Raw genomic sequence first — 23487 nt, 5'->3', positions numbered from 1 at the left:
TTAAGCCCGGAATGAATTTGTCAAGAAAGGCTGCCTAAATTCAGCAGAGATTCAGGCAAATGTAGTATTTTATCAAATGTGACTCCTGGTATTTTATGATGAATTGTCTACTTTATTCTACAGCCTGCTGAATGTACTGTTTGGCACCTAGATGTATCGAATTGAGAGCCTCATCTTGAACAATATGATACACCATATTGTTACACCCCTACCCTAGACTCACCCCTAATATTCCTTCCAGCTGTCCTTTCTATTTGACCTTGTTACTATCAAAAGTGGTTTGTTCTTTAAAACAAGGTTCCAAAAGTCAGCACATGACAAATCAAATGGAGATTTCTGCAATGACAAGACATTTTGTCACTTCTTTTTGGCAACTGGTCATTTTTGGGCTTGTATCTTCATTTTAGACAAATGCCATGACCTGTGCTAGCTTTCTTTCTGATTGACCATTCCTGGAAAAAAAAAAAGCCAATTATACCGAAAGACGATTGGCCTAAAATTGCCCATTGGAGGCTGGAAGTGGTGAGTGACAAACAAACGGACTAGTATGAGCTTTCCCCCCACAGTTTGGGAGCAATTTTTTTGGGGAAAAAACAGACACTTGGACAGAGCCTGAAAACTGGGGTAGATGGGTGAAAACTAGACAAGTGGCAGCTATACTTTTGGCTGAGACCAAAACTGCTGAAATGATGAGCACAAAGGCAAAAATTCCCATTTTAATCCATCCAGGAATGTATTTGCAAGCAGCATAAGCCAATTATTGTAAATACCAAATATATATCCAATATTGAGTCTTCACCAAAACACTGGGTAAATATATTAATTGGATTTGCCATATATTCCAATCTGTCCATTGAAATGACAAAGATATTACATATTAAAAAAGCACACAATTGTCTTTAAGAATGTAATGATCTTGCCTATGCTGTCCAATAAGTCAACCAAGGCTTACAGTTAGTTGGTTCAATGACTGATGATTCCATTACTGATTATAGTGTTGGGTAACGGCTGATGCTTAAACTGCCGATACTGGGATTGTATTAAAAATGGAAAGAAGCTGGATCACTGCATCCCTAGTAATGTGATCTTGTTATCAGTTTTTGTCCAAGACTCAGCCTTGCTTCAGGGCATAACAGCAAATGGATACTGTAGATTAGTAACTACTGGTGTATTCATAAAGACTTTCCAATGCTTAGCCAAGGACTCATTCACAGTATGGTTCTACTGAACATACTTAGTACTGTTTGTCTTTCAGATTCTACACATGTATATTGTAATGAGTTATAGTCCAACTATCCAGTGTCACCCAGAAGACAATGGCTTCCTTCATCTATGTTTCTTCCTCATGCCGTCAAGTTTTTCCCACTTCCCACTGTCCCCTGTGGACTGCTGAAGTTAAAATGGATCTAAGTCTACATTTCGATTAAAGCCATTCAAGTTACCTTGTCTAGACAACAGTATAAAAAACACCCGCTTTCTCCTATACAGTGGTATCATTAACCTGATCACCAATAACAGCTTGCCTCTTCAAGAATTATCACTGGTGTTGCTATAGTGACTCTCTCCCAAGACCTGAGTCTGGATAGACAGGGTAATTCATCAGCTGTGAATTCTGATAGGCCACATTCACAGATACCTGCAGCTTATCCCAGGAAACAAGCCTGAAAGAGCTAGACTATCCATGCCACCTATCAATTACAGTCAAACGCAGCAGGGAATCCATTGGTATATAACCAGCATTCTCCAAGCATAAGGATGAAAACCATGCTTGCTGCTGTTCCTGAGAGCCATGAGGCATACTGGTGTTGGCAGGTTACCCCTTGAGCGCTGACCCTGTAGAATAATGCATGGCTTCCTACTGGGAGATGGCCACAGTTTGCATTCTACCCGTTAAACAAATAACCCATTAAAATTGTGATTTCCCCAGAAGAGTAAACCAAGCTAATTATAGCCTGAAGGATGCATACATAATGATCTAATCTGAAATGTAGCATGTGTAGTCAAGGAGAGTGTCTCTGCTAAATGTAACATATATTCCTAATTCTTATTTTTTCCCAAATAATCTGTGATTTTTATCCAAAAGATTCATTACACACCACAACTAAGCACTTGGTACAAACCAAAATAAAATCAAGTAATGAGAAAAAGGAAAGGGTTGTTTTGAGAGGGTAAAGAAGAAGGGTTTGAGAAATCAATCTTTGGTTTGTAGCAGCAAATCAAAAGCCCCTGAAAGTCATCCAAACCGCAGTCCAAGCTGACAATGCCCCTCGGATGAGGGAGCACAAATTCATGTTAGGATCCAGCTTTAACACCAGCATATGACAAGTTGCCTTAAAGTGAGCAAGTGAAAACAGTGTTCTTACCTTCCACGGGGTAATCTTCTGTTCCAGGGAACAACAATGCAGATGGGAGAAAGAGGGAAAACAAATAATTAGACATTGACATTCTAAATCACATGCAGGTAAAATACAGTAATGGCACTAGTGATTCTTCATTTATAGGTGAGAAACTTGTAAACAAATTTGAGATCAATTACACAATGTATCCAATACTAAATACAGTAAGATGACTTCTACTGATGAGCTCTGATCCAGTGGTGTGGTCAGAGTCAGGTTATTGTTATGACCCATGTATATAATCATGGGTTATATTTTAGGTTAAATACCCCAAATATATAGAGGATATTACGCGGTTGTGCGAAGATATGAAGTTTATCCTCAAGTGGTGAATGTATATCACAAGTGAGTGAAGTGAGTGAGTGAAAATATTTTCAACACGAGAAGATAAACTTCATATCTTCACACCACCATGTACAACCCCGATTCCAAAAAAGTTGGGACAAAGAACAAACTGTAAATAAAAACGGAATGCAATAATTTACAAATCTCAAAAACTGATATTGTATTCACAATAGAACACAGACAACATATCAAATGTCGAAAGTGAGACATTTTGAAATTTCATGCCAAATATTGGCTCATTTGAAATTTCATGACAGCAACACATCTCAAAAAAGTTAGGACAGGGGCAATAAGAGGCTGGAAAAGTTAAAGGTACAAAAAAGGAACAGCTGGAGGACCAAATTGCAACTCATTAGGTCAATTGGCAATAGGTCATTAACATGACTGGGTATAAAAAGAGCATCTTGGAGTGGCAGCGGCTCTCAGAACTAAAGATGGGAAGAGGATCACCAATCCCCCTAATTCTGCACCGACAAATAGTGGAGCAATATCAGAAAGGAGTTCGACAGTGCAAAATTGCAAAGAGTTTGAACATATCATCATCTACAGTGCATAATATCATCAAAAGATTCAGAGAATCTGGAAGAATCTCTGTGCATAAGGGTCAAGGCCGGAAAACCATACTGGGTGCCCGTGATCTTCGTGCCCTTAGACGGCACCGCATCACATACAGGCATGCTTCTGTATTGGAAATCACAAAATGGGCTCAGGAATATTTCCAGAGAACATTATCTGTGAACAGAATTCACCGTGCCATCAGCCGTTGCCAGCTAAAACTCTATAGTTCAAAGAAGAAGCCGTATCTAAACATGATCCAGAAGCGCAGACGTCTTCTCTGGGCCAAGGCTCATTTAAAATGGACTGTGGCAAAGTGGAAAACTGTTCTGTGGTCAGACGAATCAAAATTTGAAGTTCTTTATGGAAATCAGGGACACCGTGTCATTCGGACTAAAGAGGAGAAGGACGACCCAAGTTGCTATCAGCGCTCAGTTCAGAAGCCTGCATCTCTGATGGTATGGGGTTGCATTAGTGCGTGTGGCATGGGCAGCTTACACATCTGGAAAGACACCATCAATGCTGAAAGGTATATCCAGGTTCTAGAGCAACATATGCTCCCATCCAGACGACGTCTCTTTCAGGGAAGACCTTGCATTTACCAACATGACAATGCCAAACCACATACTGCATCAATTACAGCATCATGGCTGCGTAGAAGAAGGGTCCGGGTACTGAACTGGCCAGCCTGCAGTCCAGATCTTTCACCCATAGAAAACATTTGGTGCATCATAAAACGGGAGATACGACAAAAAAGACCTAAGACAGTTGAGCAACTAGAATCCTACATTAGACAAGAATGGGTTAACATTCCTATCCCTAAACTTGAGCAACTTGTCTCCTCAGTCCCCAGACGTTTACAGACTGTTGTAAAGAGAAAAGGGGATGTCTCACAGTGGTAAACATGGCCTTGTCCCAACTTTTTTGAGATGTGTTGTTGTCATGAAATTTAAAATCACCTATTTTTTCTCTTTAAATGATACATTTTCTCAGTTTAAACATTTGATATGTCATCTATGTTCTATTCTGAATAAAATATGGAATTTTGAAACTTCCACATCATTGCATTCCGTTTTTATTTACAATTTGTACTTTGTCCCAACTTTTTTGGAATTGGGGTTGTAATGTTCTCTATATTATATGGACACATTCACTAAATAAATAAATAAATAAATAAATAAATAAAGAAAGAAAGAAAGAAAGAAAGAAAGAAAAATTAAAGAAAAAAAACAAACAAGTTAATCAAAAGTATTTTAATTTTGAACCAGTTCACCATTTTGACAACGCGCGTCTAGTCAGCAGGAAAACACTGGAAGTGACACCATCAGAGTGAAAGATCAGAAAATATTATACATACAAGACACTTTTTCGATGGAATAAAAACATGTATTCTATTCCCTTCTCGTGGGTTTCATTCATTTGGTCTGATAGCATGCAATATTGTTCGCATATTGCTTATCCTACACTCTACTCAATGGAGAATGAGCATTGAATATGGTTTACAATATTGCATGGTTGTCAAGACAACATGACATTACACATTGGAGATGTAAAACTTCCGTGCTAGCAAGTGACTGTGACAACTTGTAAACAAACATGACCGCCAGGTTTGCTTCGTTAAATATGGAAGACTTTGAGAAAAAATTGAAAGAGAAAGACACATTGAACACCTGGAAGGAATGTGCATCTCATCTCATCTCATTATCTCTAGCCGCTTTATCCTTCTACAGGGTCACAGGCAAGCTGGAGCCTATCCCAGCTGACTACGGGTGAAAGGCGGGGTACACCCTGGACAAGTCGCCAGGTCATCACAGGGCTGACACATAGACACAGACAACCATTCACACTCACACCTACGGTCAATTTAGAGTCACCGGTTAACCTAACCTGCATGTCTTTAGACTGTGGGGGAAACCGGAGCACCCGGAGGAAACCCACGCGGACACGGGGAGAACATGCAAACTCCACACAGAAAGGCCCTCGCCGGCCCCGGGGCTTGAACCCAGGACCTTCTTGCTGTGAGGCGACAGCGCTAACCACTACACCACCGTGCCGCCCTAGGAATGTGCATGTATAATAATAATAATAATAATAATAATATTGGCTGGCTTTTATTTGTGGTATATCAGATATATTCCATTCAGCTAGCATGATATTGAACTCGTCTTTGACTCATTCAATATCATGCTAGCTGAATAGAAAATATCTGACAGACTACTCAACACCAGCCAATATTATTTAATGTCACTCAGATCTGCGATGCATTTTGTATGAAAAATGTGAGTTTTTCAACATGAAAAGATAAATTTCATATCTTCAAGCTAACATATGATTTTCTTTTTATTATATAGACACATTCACAAACAAAAAGTACCCAAATTTATAAAAACAATTCATTGATTTCCTTGCAAGTGACACATAGAGATTTGGTTCTCCATGGCCCGGATGTAGCTTTTATGAAAAATACAAGTGGCATATTTCCCAGTAAAATGCTTGTGTCCATATAATATAACCCTATACACAAACCCCTTAGCTAGTGTGGAGGAAAATTGCAGAGTAGTGATTTTAAGAGAAGTCATGTTACAGAGACACTGTGTCTCATGTTTATATAAGCATAGCTGCCAACATTCCGAAATTGTAAATAGTAATACAAGGTTGGGTACTGAGTCTTGGAGGGGGGTCACCCCCCCCGCCGCCAAAGCTTTCTAGCAAAACTACCCTGAAAAATCACACCAAAACAAAATAGTTTGACAAAATTTATTCTACAAACTAAACTATCATCTTACATTAATTTGCAAAGTTCTTTTCAACAATGGAAACAAATTTACCTGGAACTAGAATACATATATCAAAGCAATTTGGCACAGATCAAACATAAAAGGAACCTCTTGTAATCAACACCAAACATAAAAATGCCTCAAAACATGCTTAGCACAAAGTGAAACAGCTCAAAAAAGTGTCAATTTCAACTTGCTTCAAACAGAACAGAATCAACAACACACCCCGGGCATCAAATCGTGCCTGCCAATCACAACGCAAGGTTTTTGTTTGGATTCTTTGGGTGGGCTTTTGCAGGAGTGACGACAAGGCTGCGCGATACTGGAGAAAGCGCTATTGAACAGCGCTCGTTTGACTCCGCTTTGGAATCAGTTTTAGAAGAATTAGGAGTTTTCGTTGAAACATGAGCAGGAAGATGCTCTCCGCTCATTCCATGATCGCTGAATCTTCACCAAAACACTCGACGCTCCAATGGTGTCCCTCTCCACATGCTGTTTGTTTACCCCATAGACATATAAACATAGACGCCGCATTGAGCTGGTGGCCCCGTTGCTGGGATATGTCAGAGTGTCCGCCATATTGGATGTGGCAAATCTTCCCCGTAAACCAATGCAAGTAAATGGACTGAACTTCATAAAGCCCCTTTCTATAATAATATTTAACTCGATGCCTTTTATTCACCCATTAAGACACACACGTATATATTTGGGAAACCAACAGGCATCAAAACAACACATATAACTTTTAATGTGATGGTTATAAATAGTGTGCGAAATACCCTGTACACTGCAAACTAGCGACAGATACGCGATAGATAGCTCAGGTAAGCTAATCAGTCAGCATACCGTAGCAAGCTACCAAAACCTGAGGCCACAATAACCAACCTACAAGACTGAATATGATAAATGATGGAAATAGTGGAAAAACTGGAAATAGTGACTGAAAATAAAAATTTACTGTTTTATTTATTGAGTCACCACACAGACCTACTCTCGTTGAATAAACTGAATGAGCGCCAAACTGAGTTCGGCCAGGTTCTAACGTCATACCAAAACAAAATACATCACTGATTCCTTCACATTCAGAAAGGTTAAAAACATTCATCATACGTTCAAAAACGTTCATCATAGTGTGGCACTATATTATCTAATTCTCACTGCTTATAACTCTACACCTACCCGGTGGAGATGAGCTGGGAAACTGAAGACTGAAGGAACAGTATTGAAAAGTATTTTTCCAGTCTCACCTGTGAAAGGTAATCCCATGTGATCTCGTTTGGACGGTAAACCTGTTGGTACAGTTAAACGCAGCACATGAATGAGGCATCTTTATTCTCGGCTACTGTCTAGACGCTATACCAGAGACGGTTGAAGAATCTCCACTTTGCCACATCCAATATGGTGGCGAGGATGACGTATGATTCTACGCAGAATGCGGCATCTATGTTTATATGTCTATGGTTTACCCTCCCCCACTGCTTTCTGTCGCTCTGACTACGTCACAGTCACTGTTGCACTGATTGGTCAGAGCGTTGGCCTATACGCACAGAGACAGTTTGAAAGACAACGGGTTCAAATACGAATTCCACCGGTGATAGACTTTGAAAATGACCCATGAAAATTGGCAAAATCGTACAACCCCGATTCCAAAAAAGCTGGGACAAAGTACAAATTGTAAATAAAAACGGAATGCAATAATTTACAAATATCAAAAACTGATATTGTATTCACAATAGAACATAGACAACATATCAAATGTCGAAAGTGAGACATTTTGAAATTTCATGCCAAATATTGGCTCATTTGAAATTTCATGACAGTAACACATCTCAAAAAAGTTGGGACAGGGGCAATAAGAGGCTGGAAAAGTTAAAGGTTCAAAAAAGGAACAGCTGGAGGACCAAATTGCAACTCATTAGGTCAATTGGCAATAGGTCATTAACATGACTGGGTATAAAAAGAGCATCTTGGAGTGGCAGTGGCTCTCAGAAGTAAAGATGGGAAGAGGATCACCAATCCCCCTAATTCTGCACTGACAAATAGTGGAGCAATATCAGAAAGGAGTTTGACAGTGTAAAATTGCAAAGAGTTTGAACATATCATCATCTACAGTGCATAATATCATCAAAAGATTCAGAGAATCTGGAAGAATCTCTGTGCGTAAGGGTCAAGGCTGGAAAACCATACTGGGTGCCCATGATCTTCAGGCCCTTAGACGGCACTGCATCACATACAGGCATGCTTCTGTATTGGAAATCACAAAATGGGCTCAGGAATATTTCCAGAGAACATTATCTGTGAACACAATTCGCCGTGCCATCTGCCGTTGCCAGCTAAAGCGCTATAGTTCAAAGAAGAAGCTGTATCTAAACATGATCCAGAAGCGCAGACGTCTTCTTTGGGCCAAGGCTCATTTAAAATGGACTGTGGCAAAGTGGAAAACTGTTCTGTGGTCAGACGAATCAAAATTTGAAGTTCTTTATGGAAATCAGGGACGCCGTGTCATTCGGACTAAAGAGGAGAAGGACGACCCAAGTTGTTATCAGCGCTCAGTTCAGAAGCCTGCATCTCTGATGGTATGGGGTTGCATTAGTGCGTGTGGCATGGGCAGCTTACACATCTGGAAAGACACCATCAATGCTGAAAGGTATATCCAGGTTCTAGAGCAACATATGTTCCCATCCAGACGACGTCTCTTTCAGGGAAGACCTTGCATTTTCCAACATGACAATGCCAAACCACATACTGCATCAATTACAGCATCATGGCTGCGTAGAAGAAGGGTCCGGGTACTGAACTGGCCAGCCTGCAGTCCAGATCTTTCACCCATAGAAAACATTTGGCGCATCATAAAACAGAAGATACGACAAAAAAGACCTAAGACAGTTGAGCAACTAGAATCCTACATTAGACAAGAATGGGTTAACATTCTTATCCCTAAACTTGAGCAACTTGTCTCCTCAGTCCCCAGACATTTACAGACTGCTGTAAACAGTAAAGGGGATGTCTCACAGTGGTAAACATGGCCTTGTCCCAACTTTTTTGAGATGTGTTGTTGTCATGAAATGTAAAATCACCTAATTTTTCTCTTTAAATGATACATTTTCCCAGTTTAAACATTTGATATGTCATCTATGTTCTATTCTGAATAAAATATGGAATTTTGAAACTTCCACATCATTGCATTCCGTTTTTATTTACAATTTGTACTTTGTCCCAACTTTTTTGGAATCGGGATTGTATTTTATTGTAGTAAATTCGTATTTTCTAATCAAAACGACAAATCGTAATAAATACGATTTATTCGTAGTAGTTGGCAGCTATGTATAAGGTGTTCTGCAAGGTTATCGTAAGCATGTGTACATGTAAAGATAGTGAGGATAGCGAGGTAGCGATCGAGATGATGCTGAGGCCGAACACTCTGACATTAAGAAGATATCTGATATGCAAGAGATGTTATCGGGACTGTATTAAAGAGTATGCATGAAAACAGGAAGTGCTTCTCTGGGTGAAACGTTTTGTGATTCACTGTTTTCACTGCTGGAAGCCTGCTCTTGCAAGAATATAATAAAGTTGGATTTCCACTTGCTTTCTTTTAACAGTCTCAAGGTGCTAAATTATTACTTTTCCCACCACACTAGACATCTGCACTGATCAGTAATTCCTACCCAAAGTATGGTCTGTCTATGTAAAATAAACAGATTTTATTATAAAAGTCCCATGTATCCTGCAACATTTTCTCAAGCATTTATTATTTAACATGAGTTACAAGAGTTACATCCCGGCAGAGGGACACAAAGTAGCTACATTAAGTAATTTTGACAAAAAACAATGGTAAAGTCCTTTTCAAGTCCTTTGAGTACAGTGGAGTCTCACAAGGATATACAAAATAAACCTGAAAGTGTTTTCAATTGGAATAGACTGCAAACCGCTTCCTATCTAAAATGTAATTATACTATAATAGCTATAGTTATGAGATTACAAGTGTAGAACAAGTATACTTTTGCCACCTACAATTCACAAACCAATCAAAACAACAAATTAAACATGGAAACAAAATCCCATGTACAGTATATTGCAAGTAAATGGTCTTCTTTGTGGACTAATCAAATTAAGAGCAGGAAATTTGTGATTCAAGCTTTTAACTACAGACAATTTAGTTTTTGTCATCATTATACAACACTGCAATTGTTGTATCATCCTCAGTATGAAAAACTGTCTCTGTCAGCAATGTTGGATATTCATCATGACAAAGAAATCTTTCAATGAGGATATATGAGGTGGAAGCAAAATTGCTTCCATTTACTGTGACATTTATCCTGTTCTGTATGTTGTTTTTTTCTGTTTGGCAATGAATGTTGGAATTTCAAAACTTGCGCTAGAAAATCATGATAAAATAGCTCATTTTGTACAATATGGATGTATTTTGTGTAATTCCAGCCAAGCAACAATGTCAGGCTTCCCAGAACATCAACAAATCATGTTTGCATGAGTCAGTGGAGCCTTTGGCTGTGGAATAGTTTAATATAGCATTTTAGGATTTAATGTCAAATAATGAAAGAGTTGTGATAGCATCTGTTGGTTGGCTGGGGTAATATTTCAGGGTTAGCCTCACAAAGAAAAGCTTTTTGGAAGTTGTGTTGACAACACTTTAATTCAGTCATGTGATCAGTGATGGAAAGACAGAGGGCTTTGGAGTCATAGCTCACAGGACAAGCATGGACATCGTCCCAGTCATGGGGCAGATGGAGGCCCAGGGGTCATGCTGACATGGGGATGAAGTCTATCGAGCAATATATATTGGTCAAACATAATGGAGATGACTACAACCTTGAGTATAAAAGGAGGCTTACAATTATTTACTGTGTAACTAAAGCCTTTTTTTGTCAATGTATATGTTCTAGTATAAAGTTTGCTAAGGATGTTCCAGAAGGAATCCAATGCCAACTTGCAGGGTGCTGGATTTTTTTTAATTTTGTACCTGGTATGTGTGTGTTTCACTGTTTTCTTTCAATACCACCAGTGGCTCTGTATCAGTCTTTTGGCTTTCTGGACCCACAGTCATCCCAGTCCAACTCTACTCCCTGTTACGGTATGTTTCCAGCATGCCACCTCTCAAGCTTATTGACCACTTTCCCAATTAATTTTCAAATGCTATTCCGGTTATGCATGTCTATCTACGCCATGGCATAGATACACATGCATACTGTGTCTATCCATGTCTACCATGTCTATGCATACCGTACAACCGTGTCTATCCGTGGCGAACTGTTACTATTAGAGCTGGGACTTTAGCTCAGTCAAAACTTAGCCAGAGACATCAAAAAAGCAACAGGACAAAGGATTTTGCAAGGGATTAGCAGCAGGCTGCCAGACGCTCAATTGTGTGTAGTTGTTGATATTGATTTTAAAAGTAACTCAGTAAATTACACAGGGAAATAAATACTTAAGTATGAGTGAAAAATACTGTGGTGAGTGTGTGTGAAAGAAGAGTCTGGAGACAGAAATCTTAGTTTCTCGGTCGTTAGCCTGTGCTACTTGCTCTTGATATCACTGGTTTGACTGCTTTATTAGCATTCGCTAACACTACTGATGAACGCTACACCAGCTGGAAGGTGACTTCACTGCTGCGCTGATGGCACCAACTCACGGTTAAGCTCACGTTGGCCTTTGAAAAGGCTGAGGGTGATAAATTTTTGGTCCCCCTCACTATAAATCAAATTCTGCTTGGTTACTTCATCTGTCACTTCCGACATAAACATACACTGCCATGCTTTCTGACCTGGCAGTGAAGTCCTAACCAATGAGTGAGCCGGTTCTAAACTCTTCTCAGCCTAGAGACAACAAACAAAAAAATCTCACTGGATAACTCTATTGTAATGTTTTCAGGACAGTAACCATTTCGTTTTTGAAGCAAATTGCATAGAAAATGTGGCCAAATTCAGATTAGAAGAGAATAACAATAATAATGAAATTATGGAAGAATGAAAGCAATTAAAGAATGAAAGAAATTTAATATAACATTTGAAATGTTGATATGTTTGTGCCTTCTCTGAAGGCCTAGAAGGCCCTGACGGTTCCCTCTGCTATCTACTCTTGGAGTGTTTCAGAAATCCTGTTATGCACTTCCTACTACATACAACGTGGTAACTGTTTAAGTCTCAAATTAAACCATGATGTTTTGCATGACATAAAAATGACACATGAACCTTCAGCGGAACAAACAAAACGTCCAGGCATTTTGCTGATAATTTCTTGCTTGGTGCATTAGATATTTTGGGGGGGAAAAAAAAAAAAGGAATGGCAGTAAAGTGATGGGGTGGGGGGATATCCAACACTCCATATATACTTATGTTTCAAATCAAAGTTCTTCCCATGCCATGAGGCACATTGTGTGGCGCCATACTCCGTTTCAGTAGCCCTCAGCCTCTTGCCTATTACATTGCTAGGGTTAAAGTGGGGGGTCCTCTGGTAACCACAAGAGTTTGACTCCCTACTCACATCTGTATTGCAGTGTGCCTTGTGAAATGGCAGCAGGTACCATTTTTATGATGGTCTTTGGTATGACCAGACCACGAGTAGAACTCACAAGCTCCCAATACTTATATTTACTTCAGTGTTAATTTTGTCAACAAAAATTGACAATAAGTATTCATCTACAACCTTTCACTTAATGACTAAATTGTAATGATGGCGTAAACAAAAAAAAAAATTGACAACAAAAATTATGGCGAATTCTTGACAAAATACCTGGCTTTCTTCGGGCAGACAACCTAGCTTACTTCTCAAGGGAAATCTTACAGCAAGGATAAATATCCTTCAGCAAAATCCATTCAAGTATTTTCCCTTCCGGGTTTCACATTCCTGACTGTAACTGGGAAGCGGGGCATTTCATCTCACTTGCAGGGTTTCCCCAGGTTTGACCACCATAAATTTAAGACTTTTTTAAGACCTTTTTAAGACCACTTAAATTAGAATTAAGACCTACATCGCACCCATTATGCGGTCGTAGAACACCAGATCAAATTCACAATAATGACAAATGTTTCAAGTAAAAATACTTTTATTATAAAAGTTATATACTTAAAAGTCATTATGTGCATTGCTTGTCGAATCTTCACATTCAAGACAAAAAAACAAGTCTAAACCTGGAAGAAAGGAGCACAACGTAGGGTCCACGTCATGGCCTTAAAGGTACACAAAAATGCAATAGGCATACCAACACATTAATGCCAAAGGTGTGCACTCACCAGTCAAAAAGTCAAACTGAGGGCCTAACTCGAGGCCTAAAGAACTGTCTCTGAACTAATTATGACCGTGCACCCAGAGATGATACTTAAAATAAAAAAGTGATGTGGGTGTATTTTTTTAAAATAAAATATCAAAACATTCACAACACTCTAAACAGACAAACTTTTTGTCTTAGTTTCCCAGCACTTGCTTCAACCATTTTACATTTTGTACCCTTGTAAACGAGGGAGGGAGAGATACAGAGGGGCATAGATAGATAAGAGACGAGGGGGATAGATGGGAAGAGAGATAGAGATAGATAGATCGATAGAAAAGAGGTAAGGTAAGCCGAAAGTCTCTTAAAGGTGCACAAAAATGCAATTGGCGTACCAATACATTGGTACAGTGGTGTGCACTCACCAGCCAAAAAGCCAAACTGAGGGCCCAACTCAAGGCCTAAAGAACGGTCTCTAAACTAATTATGACCACGCACCCAGAGATGATAAACAGACAAACTCTTTGTCTTAGTTTCCCAGCATTCAACTTGCTTCAACCATTTTACATTTTGAAGAATAAAAAGAAATGTAAATACTCCTAGTAAACAAGGGAGGGAGGGAAGACATAGATGTGGAGGTGGATAGATAAGAGACACAATGAGATAAATCCACCACTTGCCTCGTTAACGTCTTTGACCAACTCCTTCGTTATATAAGGAACAAGACCGAATTTTGTTGTGTAAGACGTTTTGTTTTTTCCACAGGAGAATGTTGTAGCGACTTCCGAGTCTGGGAACATAGCCTTAAAGAGTTTGCTTATGCCCTCATTCGAGCTGTACGAGTGGTGTTCCGTAATTGTTTTTAAAATCCAGAGCACCTCTGCCCGAAGTGTCGGGGTTCCACCGACACCCATCATGCCACTGCTCGGCCCTTGTGTTGTTGCTCGCCTTGCCGATGATGTCTGGCTTGGCTGATGCTGCTGACGTTCAACAGTGGTGCTAGTGCCAACTCCAGGTGCATTCGGAGATTGAACCGTGCAGAACTGAGCGATGGGCTGGTGGCGGTGGAGGGCAGATGCAATGTGCTTTGAGCTCTTCATGTGAGACTCTAAAGCGAAATGACCTATAGTGGACAACTTGAAGGCCTTTCGACAAACACAGCATCTTGCTTCAACGTCACTTCCAGGAACCTCCCTCACCCAATCACAATATCTTTCATCTGAAAGCCACTGCTGATTAAAATGACACTTCCCATGCTGCGATTCGCGGAGTCTCCTCTCCACCACAGACTCCGACGATTGCGCCGGCGCAAAAATGTATCAATATTGTTTCTTTCTTTGCACATACTCCAAGAAATTCACTGATGTTACGCAAAACCCACGTTTTCACATCATAGAATAGTATGAGTAAATTTAAGACCTTTGTTTAAAAAAATTAAGACTTGGGCAAAGCAATTTAAGACTTTTTAAGACCTTAATTTTGGAATATTAAATTTAAGACTTTTTTAAGACCCCGCAGCTACCATGACTTGGCTTGCATGACTTCCACAGTGCTTCTGGACACACACAGTATTGGTCTGAATGAAGTAACATCTTAATATAAAAATAGTGGTCATCACCATGTACAAAATGCCATTTTCATGTGATAACTAGCAAAAACGTAATAGAATTGTGGCTAACTATATATAACTTCCGCAAAGCAACACCACCACCAAGTAACATCCCAAAAACAAAACATCTGTCAATACCCTTCCCATAAGAGCCCATCTTAAAACTACAGGGCACATTTTCATGTCTTCCCCTGACTAAATCTTGACTAAAACAAAAAGACTAAAATGTGACTAAAATTTGCAGTAAGTGACTCAGATGAAAACTAAATTTTAAATTCTTATCAAAATTAATACTGGGTTACATTAGTTACTTATGTCCTTCAAAGCTTCCCAGGGTCAACACCCTTTTTTCCCCCATCATCATCATCATCATCATCATCATCATCATCAGTGTACTAACAAAACACACTACTACTAAAAAAGTGTGTTAAGTATCCTATTTAAGGCACAACTGTTTAATAACTCGTCATCATTGAAGTCTTGCCATTATTTCAGTGTTTAGTACAAAACCTGTAGTCTCGGATACACTTCTGTTGTAGATCCCGATGTCCTATGGTTCCCTCTCCCTTCTCATCAGTCAGTTAACTGGCTAGTTTGAATTGCCCCTAGGTGTAAATATCATATGTGCATGATTGCCAGTGATGGTCTGGCATCCCATCCACTGCGTATTCATGTCTAATGGCAAGGGTTCCCAGGATGGGCTTTTGCTCTACCATAACCCTGACCAGGATAAAATGGTGACTGGGTCAATGAAAAACTCTGATGAGGTATTTTAAAAACAAGCTCCGTCAGCAGCTAGTCACCAAAGCAATCAGCAGCAGAGGATTGTATAAGACTCAAGCACTGAGTGCTATATAAGTAACACTGTGGAAGAGCTAGGGTACAAAGGACGCAAGTGCTCACTGAATTGACTAAACATTGATGTGCTCTTGCTCTCACTCGCTCTCTCTCTCTTTCTCCTAACTCTGCCTCTTATTTGAGTTTAAAAAGAAACCACACACAAGTTCTTATAGCAAAAAAATGGAGTTGCAAAGCTGAGGGGAGCTTTTTTATTGCTGTACTGATGGTTTTTTTTACTATAGATTCAGCTTTTCTTTCATTACCTTCTGCCCTCTGAATGAACAAGCATTAGGTTGGACATGAACAAATTCCACTCCAGTTCATCACCCAAGTCATCCATTCATTCGTCCATTATCTGTAGCTGCTTATCCTGTACAGGGTTGCAGGCAAGCGGGAGCCTATCCCAGCTGACTATGGGCAAGAGACAGGGTACACCCTGGACAAGTTGCCAGGTCATCACAGGGCTGACACATAGGTGGGGTTTACATTAGACCGTATCAGCGGATCATCAGATTAATGTTTTTAAAACGATTAGCGTGCACACAGCAACACCAATACACGATTCGCGTGCACACAGCAACACCAATACACGGATACGCTCGGCTCCGCAGGCATCCTGCGCTCCAAATCACTCCGCCCTGAACAGCGAGTGCCCTCTGGAGGGTGCACACTCCGGCCCTGTGCAGCTCACAGAGCGCGCGAGTGAAGCGCACGAGCAGTGATTCGGGACTGAGCCACTGTGTGTGTGATCCCAGCGCATATCACTTACCACTTGCAAGTGGAAGGATGGCAAGCCTAAAGACAATCATAAGTATACAATGGGCAGTATTTGCATCAGTATCTTCATACTTTTATACTCTTTAATGAAAGGTGATACAAGGCGGAAGTCCGCGCCGTTTTTCAGCAGTCGCGTCACATGACCAACGCCAGCGAATCAGGAAGGTGGATGTCACAGTGACGTTGTCCAATGACGACGCCAGCTAGAGCTCAGCACAGCGTATCCACGTATTCTCAATGTTTACACAGCACCGGATCAGACACGATCTGGATTGAATACGTGGACCCTGGCGGATTCCCGTTTACCGGCGTTTCCAGGCGTTTTAATGTAAATGGACAGTGCATCCACGAAGAAAACGAGACAGATACGGTCTAATGTAAACTTGGCCATAGACACAGACAACCATTCACACTCAGATTCACACCTACGGTCAATTTAGAGTCACCAGTTAACCTAACCTGCATGTCTTTGGACCGTGGGGGAAACCTACGCAGACATGGGGAGAACATGCAAACTCCACACAGAAAGGCCCTCGTCGGCCACTGGGCTTGAACCCAGGACCTTCTTGCTGTGAGGTGACAGTGCAAACCACTACACCACCATGCCGCCCCTCACCCAAGTCATGTCCAGGTCATTTTTATGAATAACAGCAAACGTTTTGAAAAAGTGAAGCATGGAAATGGTTTGGACCAAAGGTCATCATTTGGAGGACAATAGCCTGATTCTGGACCCTGCAAAGCATTTCAGTGGAATTGAATTGACCGTTCAAGAAATGTTCCAGTCCATAGAGAATGGAATATGCACAAATGCTTGCAAATGTTGCTTATCTAGACCTTTGTTAGCATGTAATTTTATGTAATTGGACTTTTAGTTTAATATCTCTGCTAAAGATTGTTGCGGTCCAAGAAAAGGACAAAAATTTTCTACTAATCTGGTAACCACAATAATCCATCTAGAGAGAAATATGTATAGTATACATGACTCAAATCTCTTAAGAGACTTAATCTAGGCAGTTGGTGACTAAAGAAAAAAAAACATTTTTAGGGTTGTTTGGTCATTTCAAGGAGTCAGTGCTTCTTTGGGGCTTTTCAGCACTGTAAATGTTTTAAATTCTCTTTCATGAGAAATGAACTCTTTGTAGGCAGCCAGCAAAGACGTTCTGCAGCATAGCATGGGAATATTTGCCGAAGTGCTGTTTCACACATTCAGCATTTCATCTCGATGATTCGTTCTGACAACACCTGTCCAGTCAGTTACTCCCCAGCCCATTCCATTAGTGGAAGGAACCAATCGCTTCAGGCAGGCCGCCCATCAGGGCCATATTTCTTTAGCACTGAACAGGATATATAATGTAAATGGGAGGCCATTTTGAGGTTGAAAGCACAGGGGAATTATTTCCTGCAAGCATGTTTGGATGGTGCAGCTTCTGCAAATAATAAGCATAGATCTTGTTTGAGAATGCAGCTACGGGCAAGTGCATAGTAATGTGTGGCGATAAAAAGAAATGAAAGCAGCCTTGGAGAGAAACAGTGAGAGCAAAATGATAAAAGATGTTTTTCAATTCCCAAATTATGATATTATGCAAAACCTGGGACAATAGAGAGGTGGATGCATGTGTGTGTGTGTGTGTGTGTGTGTGGGGGGGGGGGGGGGGGTCCTTAAAAAGGCTGTAAGGCGTAGATTGTGTGTGCAAGTCAAATTATAAAGGAAAAAAGCTGTATTGAGGGATGTTTTCCTTCTCTTATTTCCCAAAGGGGTTTGGTGTCAAATGAGAGACTTTAAGAATCTTTTATCCTACCAGTAAGAAGCTGAAGACATCGATCAGTGCTGTTGTCACTCTGAAATGTGTGTCAGTAATTAGATGTTAACCCTCAAATGGAATATGGCTGAGGCTCAAGTTGACCGCTAGCCTCGCTTCAGTGCACACAGCAGTCACTTAGTTGATGGAGAAAACCCATTTCAGTTGCATGTAAAAATGTTACCACTGCCATTATGCATGCTTTTAACACCATTTGCACGTCACTCTTCCAGACAACACAGGCCATTTATTTCCTCTACAAACCTATTAGAGAAACATTTACTTTCTGGAGTGATAGAGTACATTGCAAATCGAGTATAAATGCAAATATTCCCATCATGATACACCTTTCTTGAATAGTACAAACATCTGTGCTTTTAAAAGTCCATTGCTCACTTTAACAAGTAACTGGATGTTCAGAATCTGTTTAATTTTTTCCTATTTTCCTTCATTATATATATATATATATATATATATATTTTTTTTTTTTTTTAAATGTTGAATAAAATTCTCTGAACATAATTTTCACAGTGAGAGTCTAGGGTTCTGTTGCTGATTTGTTGGCACAACTTCAGCAAAACTAAAACCTATGATATACAGCAGATCCAGGGTCACATGATGGGTAGGAGTGGCATCTCACAGTTCCAGGGTCCCTGGTTCAATCCTGATCTTGGGTTATGGTCTCTGTAGCATATGTGACATGTTCTCACCATGCCCACATGGGTTGCCTCTGGGTTCTTGGGTTTCCTACTATGGTGGTGCACTAGCGATGCTAGATTGCCACTTGACACTAATGTGTATGTGCATGGTGCCCTAGGTTGGACTGGTTTCCAATCCAGGGTAGATTCATGCTTCAGTGTTTGCATCATCATCCACCATGACGAGAATAAAAGTCTAACTGAAAATGAACAAATGAATGATACATATTCAGGATATTCCAATTATGCTAGGAAGCTTCCAATTTATTTTGAAGACATCATCATATGTTTGAGTTTGCATGACTTCCATGACAGTGCTGTCAAGAATTCTAAAATGCATATTGCTTGCTTCATAGATAACTGGCATTTATTGTCTGTTTTATTACCTCTGCCAACTTTGTTGGAGGAGGTTATGTTTTTGCCTCAGTTTGATTGTCTTTTCCAAATGTAACTCAAATAGTAGTGAATGAATTTTGATGAGATTTGGTAACATGGGCCATGGGCCAAGGAATAATTGAGTACATTTTGATGCAAATCCAGATATGTATGTGGTTCCAGGAACCAGATATGGATGTGGATCCAGGATTCTTTCCCTGTTCCCAACATAACTCAAAAAGTAGTGACTCAAAAAGTGGCGTGGCAGAGGTTTGCACTCTACCGAGTGCCCTTCTAGTTCAACAGATGTAACAGTTATGTTTGCAGGTTGTCAGAAAGTGTTCTGAGGTTAAAATTAGCTAGCTAACATCATACAATTTAACTGCGAAGCACTGGAGATAGTTGCAGTTGCAGGTGGTGTCTATTATAAAAGACTGGCAAAGAATCCAAAACATGAGACAGGTCAGAGAAGGTCGGAAAATGGGTAAAAATACAGGCAATCAATAAAGCACAAATGACAAAATCTAAAAATCGAGAAACCAGGAAAAAGAACATGGACAAAAAAACAGAACCGCAAAACATTATATGTTTTGGTAAGTCAGGCAGGAATACACTGAGCATTAATTCACAATGACTGAGAGTCCAGAGTCTGTAAATACAGTGTGTGATGGTGACTGACATCAGGGTGGTCACGAGTAGTAATCTGGTGACTGTGAATGTGACAATGATGGGACTCGTAGTCCATGGCAGCCATGTTTGTGGGCTGTTAAGTGTTCTAGGAAATGGAGTTTGACACCAATTCTGATGCTGATATGACATACAGTGTATGATATTAGTTTATATTTTAGTTAGCTGGCTTATACTGGAGTTTATAGCTTAGTAAGCCAACAGTAGGCTGTTTTTAAAGTACTAAATTTATGATGTATGACGAGATTAACTAATGTACTTCTGATTTTCTGAATGCAATATCTGAGAAAAAAAAAGTTTCCATATATATGGCAATTGCAAGAAAAAATCAATTTCAAAACACCAGAAAGAAACAGGGACCCAGAAAACGAGGCTTGGAATACAAAAATAATTCAATCCAAAAATGTATGGGAAGACTTCAACAAACAAAGACACAGAGGATATAAAATATAAACTAATCGAGAATTAACATACAACCCCGATTCCAAAAAAGTTGGGACAAAGTCATCTCATCTCATTATCTCTAGCCACTTTATCCTGTTCTACAGGGCCGCAGGCAAGCTGGAGCCTATCCCAGCTGACTACGGGCGAAAGGCGGGGTACACCCTGGACAAGTCGCCAGGTCATCACAGGGCTGACACATAGACACAGACAACCATTCACACTCACATTCACACCTACGGTCAATTTAGAGTCACCAGTTAACCTAACCTGCATGTCTTTGGACTGTGGGGGAAACCGGAGCACCCGGAGGAAACCCACGCGGACACGGGGAGAACATGCAAACTCCGCACAGAAAGGCCCTTGCCGGCCACGGGGCTCGAACCCGGACCTTCTTGCTGTGAGGCGACAGCGCTAACCACTACACCACCGTGCTGCCCTGGGACAAAGTACAAATTGTAAATAAAAACAGAATGCAATAATTTACAAATCTCAAAAACTGATATTGTATTCACAATAGAACATAGACAACATATCAAATGTCGAAAGTGAGACATTTTGAAATCTCATGCCAAATATTGGCTCATTTGAAATTTCATGACAGCAACACATCTCAAAAAAGTTGGGACAGGGGCAATAAGAGGGTGGAAAAGTTAAAGGTACAAAAAAGGAACAGCTGGAGGACCAAATTGCAACTCATTAGGTCAACTGGCAATAGGTCATTAACATGACTGGGTATAAAAAGAGCATCTTAGAGTGGCAGCGGCTCTCAGAAGTAAAGATGGGAAGAGGATCACCAATCCCCCTAATTCTGCGCCGACAAATAGTGGAGCAATATCAGAAAGGAGTTCGACAGTGTAAAATTGCAAAGAGTTTGAACATATCATCATCTACAGTGCATAATATCATCAAAAGATTCAGAGAATCTGGAAGAATCTCTGTGCGTAAGGGTCAAGGCCGGAAAACCATACTGGGTGCCCGTGATCTTCAGGCCCTTAGACAGCACTGCATCACATACAGACATGCTTCTGTATTGGAAATCACAAAATGGGCTCAGGAATATTTCCAGAGAACATTATCTGTGAACACAATTCACTGTGCCATCCACCGTTGCCAGCTAAAACTCTATAGTTCAAAGAAGAAGCCGTATCTAAACATGATCCAGAAGTGCAGACGTCTTCTCTGGGCCAAGGCTCATTTAAAATGGACTGTGGCAAAGTGGAAAACTGTTCTGTGGTCAGACGAATCAAAATTTGAAGTTCTTTATGGAAATCAGGGATGCCGTGTCATTCGGACTAAAGAGGAGAAGGACGACCCAAGTTGTTATCTGCACTCAGTTCAGAAGCCTGCATCTCTGAGGGTATGGGGTTGCATTAGTGCATGTGGCATGGGCAGCTTACACATCTGGAAAGACACCATCAATGCTGAAAGGTATATCCAGGTTCTAGAGCAACATATGCTCCCATCCAGACGACGTCTCTTTCAGGGAAGACCTTGCATTTTCCAACATGACAATGCCAAACCACATACTGCATCAATTACAGCATCATGGCTGCGTAGAAGAAGGGTCCGGGTACTGAACTGGCCAGCCTGCAGTCCAGATCTTTCACCCATAGAAAACATTTGGCGCATCATAAAACGGAAGATACGACAAAAAAGACCTAAGACAGTTGAGCAACTAGAATCCTACATTAGACAAGAATGGGTTAACATTCCTATCCCTAAACTTGAGCAACTTGTCTCCTCAGTCCCCAGACGTTTACAGACTGTTGTAAAGAGAAAAGGGGATGTCTCACAGTGGTAAACATGGCCTTGTCCCAACTTTTTTGAGATGTGTTGTCATGAAATTTAAAATCACCTAATTTTTCTCTTTAAATGATACATTTTCTCAGTTTAAACATTTGATATGTCATCTATGTTCTATTCTGAATAAAATATGGAATTTTGAAACTTCCACATCATTGCATTCCGTTTTTATTTACAATTTGTACTTTGTCCTAACTTTTTTGGAATTGGGGTTGTAAAACAGGTGAACACAATAGGGTAACAAACCAGTTACAGGGCAGGGCTGAGGAAAGACATGGAACAGAAAGCAAAACACAAGCACGTGGTATTTATTACCATGGGAACTGTGACACAAAGGAGGAAAATGAGGCAGTTACCTTCAAAAAATGGACATGTGTGTTGTGTCTTCACAATATCAAGTACTGCAATATGATATCAGGCCACTAGAAGGTGCCGAAATGTTTAAAATGTATTGAAGTACCAGGGAAAAAGGTGTGGTAATAATAAGAATGATGCTGTTCTTCTTTTAAACAACACATGTCCGAATTCAAACCACACACACGGTCTAAGAGATCCACAATGGCAACCTGACATCCAGCATCAAACTGACTTTGATGCACCAAGAGCCACAACACACAGGTTTATATCGATTGAGCTTAGCAGGGGTTGACCTGACAAGAGCACTACAGCGCCATTGTAGATGAGAGAGCTTAAGGGTGTCTGATGATCCACTTTTCCAGTCACTTTGCTCATTTTTTTGTTGCTACCTTTGTTTTTACAGGTGCACTCAATATAATATTCTTACTTTGGAGTGCAGATTCGACTGAGGAACACATTTTGTGTTGATAAAATGCTAAAATGTTATCCATCAGTACTCCTAGCTGCACCTGGCCAGGTTTTTGGCATAGAGGTCAATCTCCTGCACCTGGTCAGGTAACCTGTGCTCTTGTTTGACACAGCAAGGGATTTGCCCCTCTATAATACACTCAAAGATGATAATCTGAAGAACGAAACTGGAGGCTCACTGAAACACCGATTTAGTTTTCGGCAGCTGTTTCCTTTGACCCTGTACTCAGAGGTGAAGAGGGACATGTCCACAAAATGCATTTCAAAAATACATGGAGGGAGAAATAAGAATATAAAGCCATGTCAGGACATGACAGGTCATTTGCTTTCAC

General features: G+C 40.3%; 1 protein-coding gene across 2 annotated transcripts in view; it reads right to left on the bottom strand.

The window, feature by feature from the left end:
* The window catches only part of nrxn2b (neurexin 2b), a 1271620-nt gene that overhangs the window by 1154294 nt on the left and 93839 nt on the right, over nt 1-23487 (bottom strand). For both annotated transcript variants that reach the window (XM_060917059.1, XM_060917060.1), the window contains exon 2: nt 2364-2381. In XM_060917059.1, coding sequence (XP_060773042.1) covers nt 2364-2381 — 18 coding nt within the window. The remainder of the gene's footprint in view (nt 1-2363; nt 2382-23487) is intronic.

This window comes from Neoarius graeffei, chromosome 3 (assembly GCF_027579695.1).
Source record: "Neoarius graeffei isolate fNeoGra1 chromosome 3, fNeoGra1.pri, whole genome shotgun sequence".
NCBI classification, from domain to species: Eukaryota; Metazoa; Chordata; class Actinopteri; order Siluriformes; family Ariidae; genus Neoarius; species Neoarius graeffei.
This window is presented reverse-complemented; position numbering and strand designations above follow the sequence as displayed.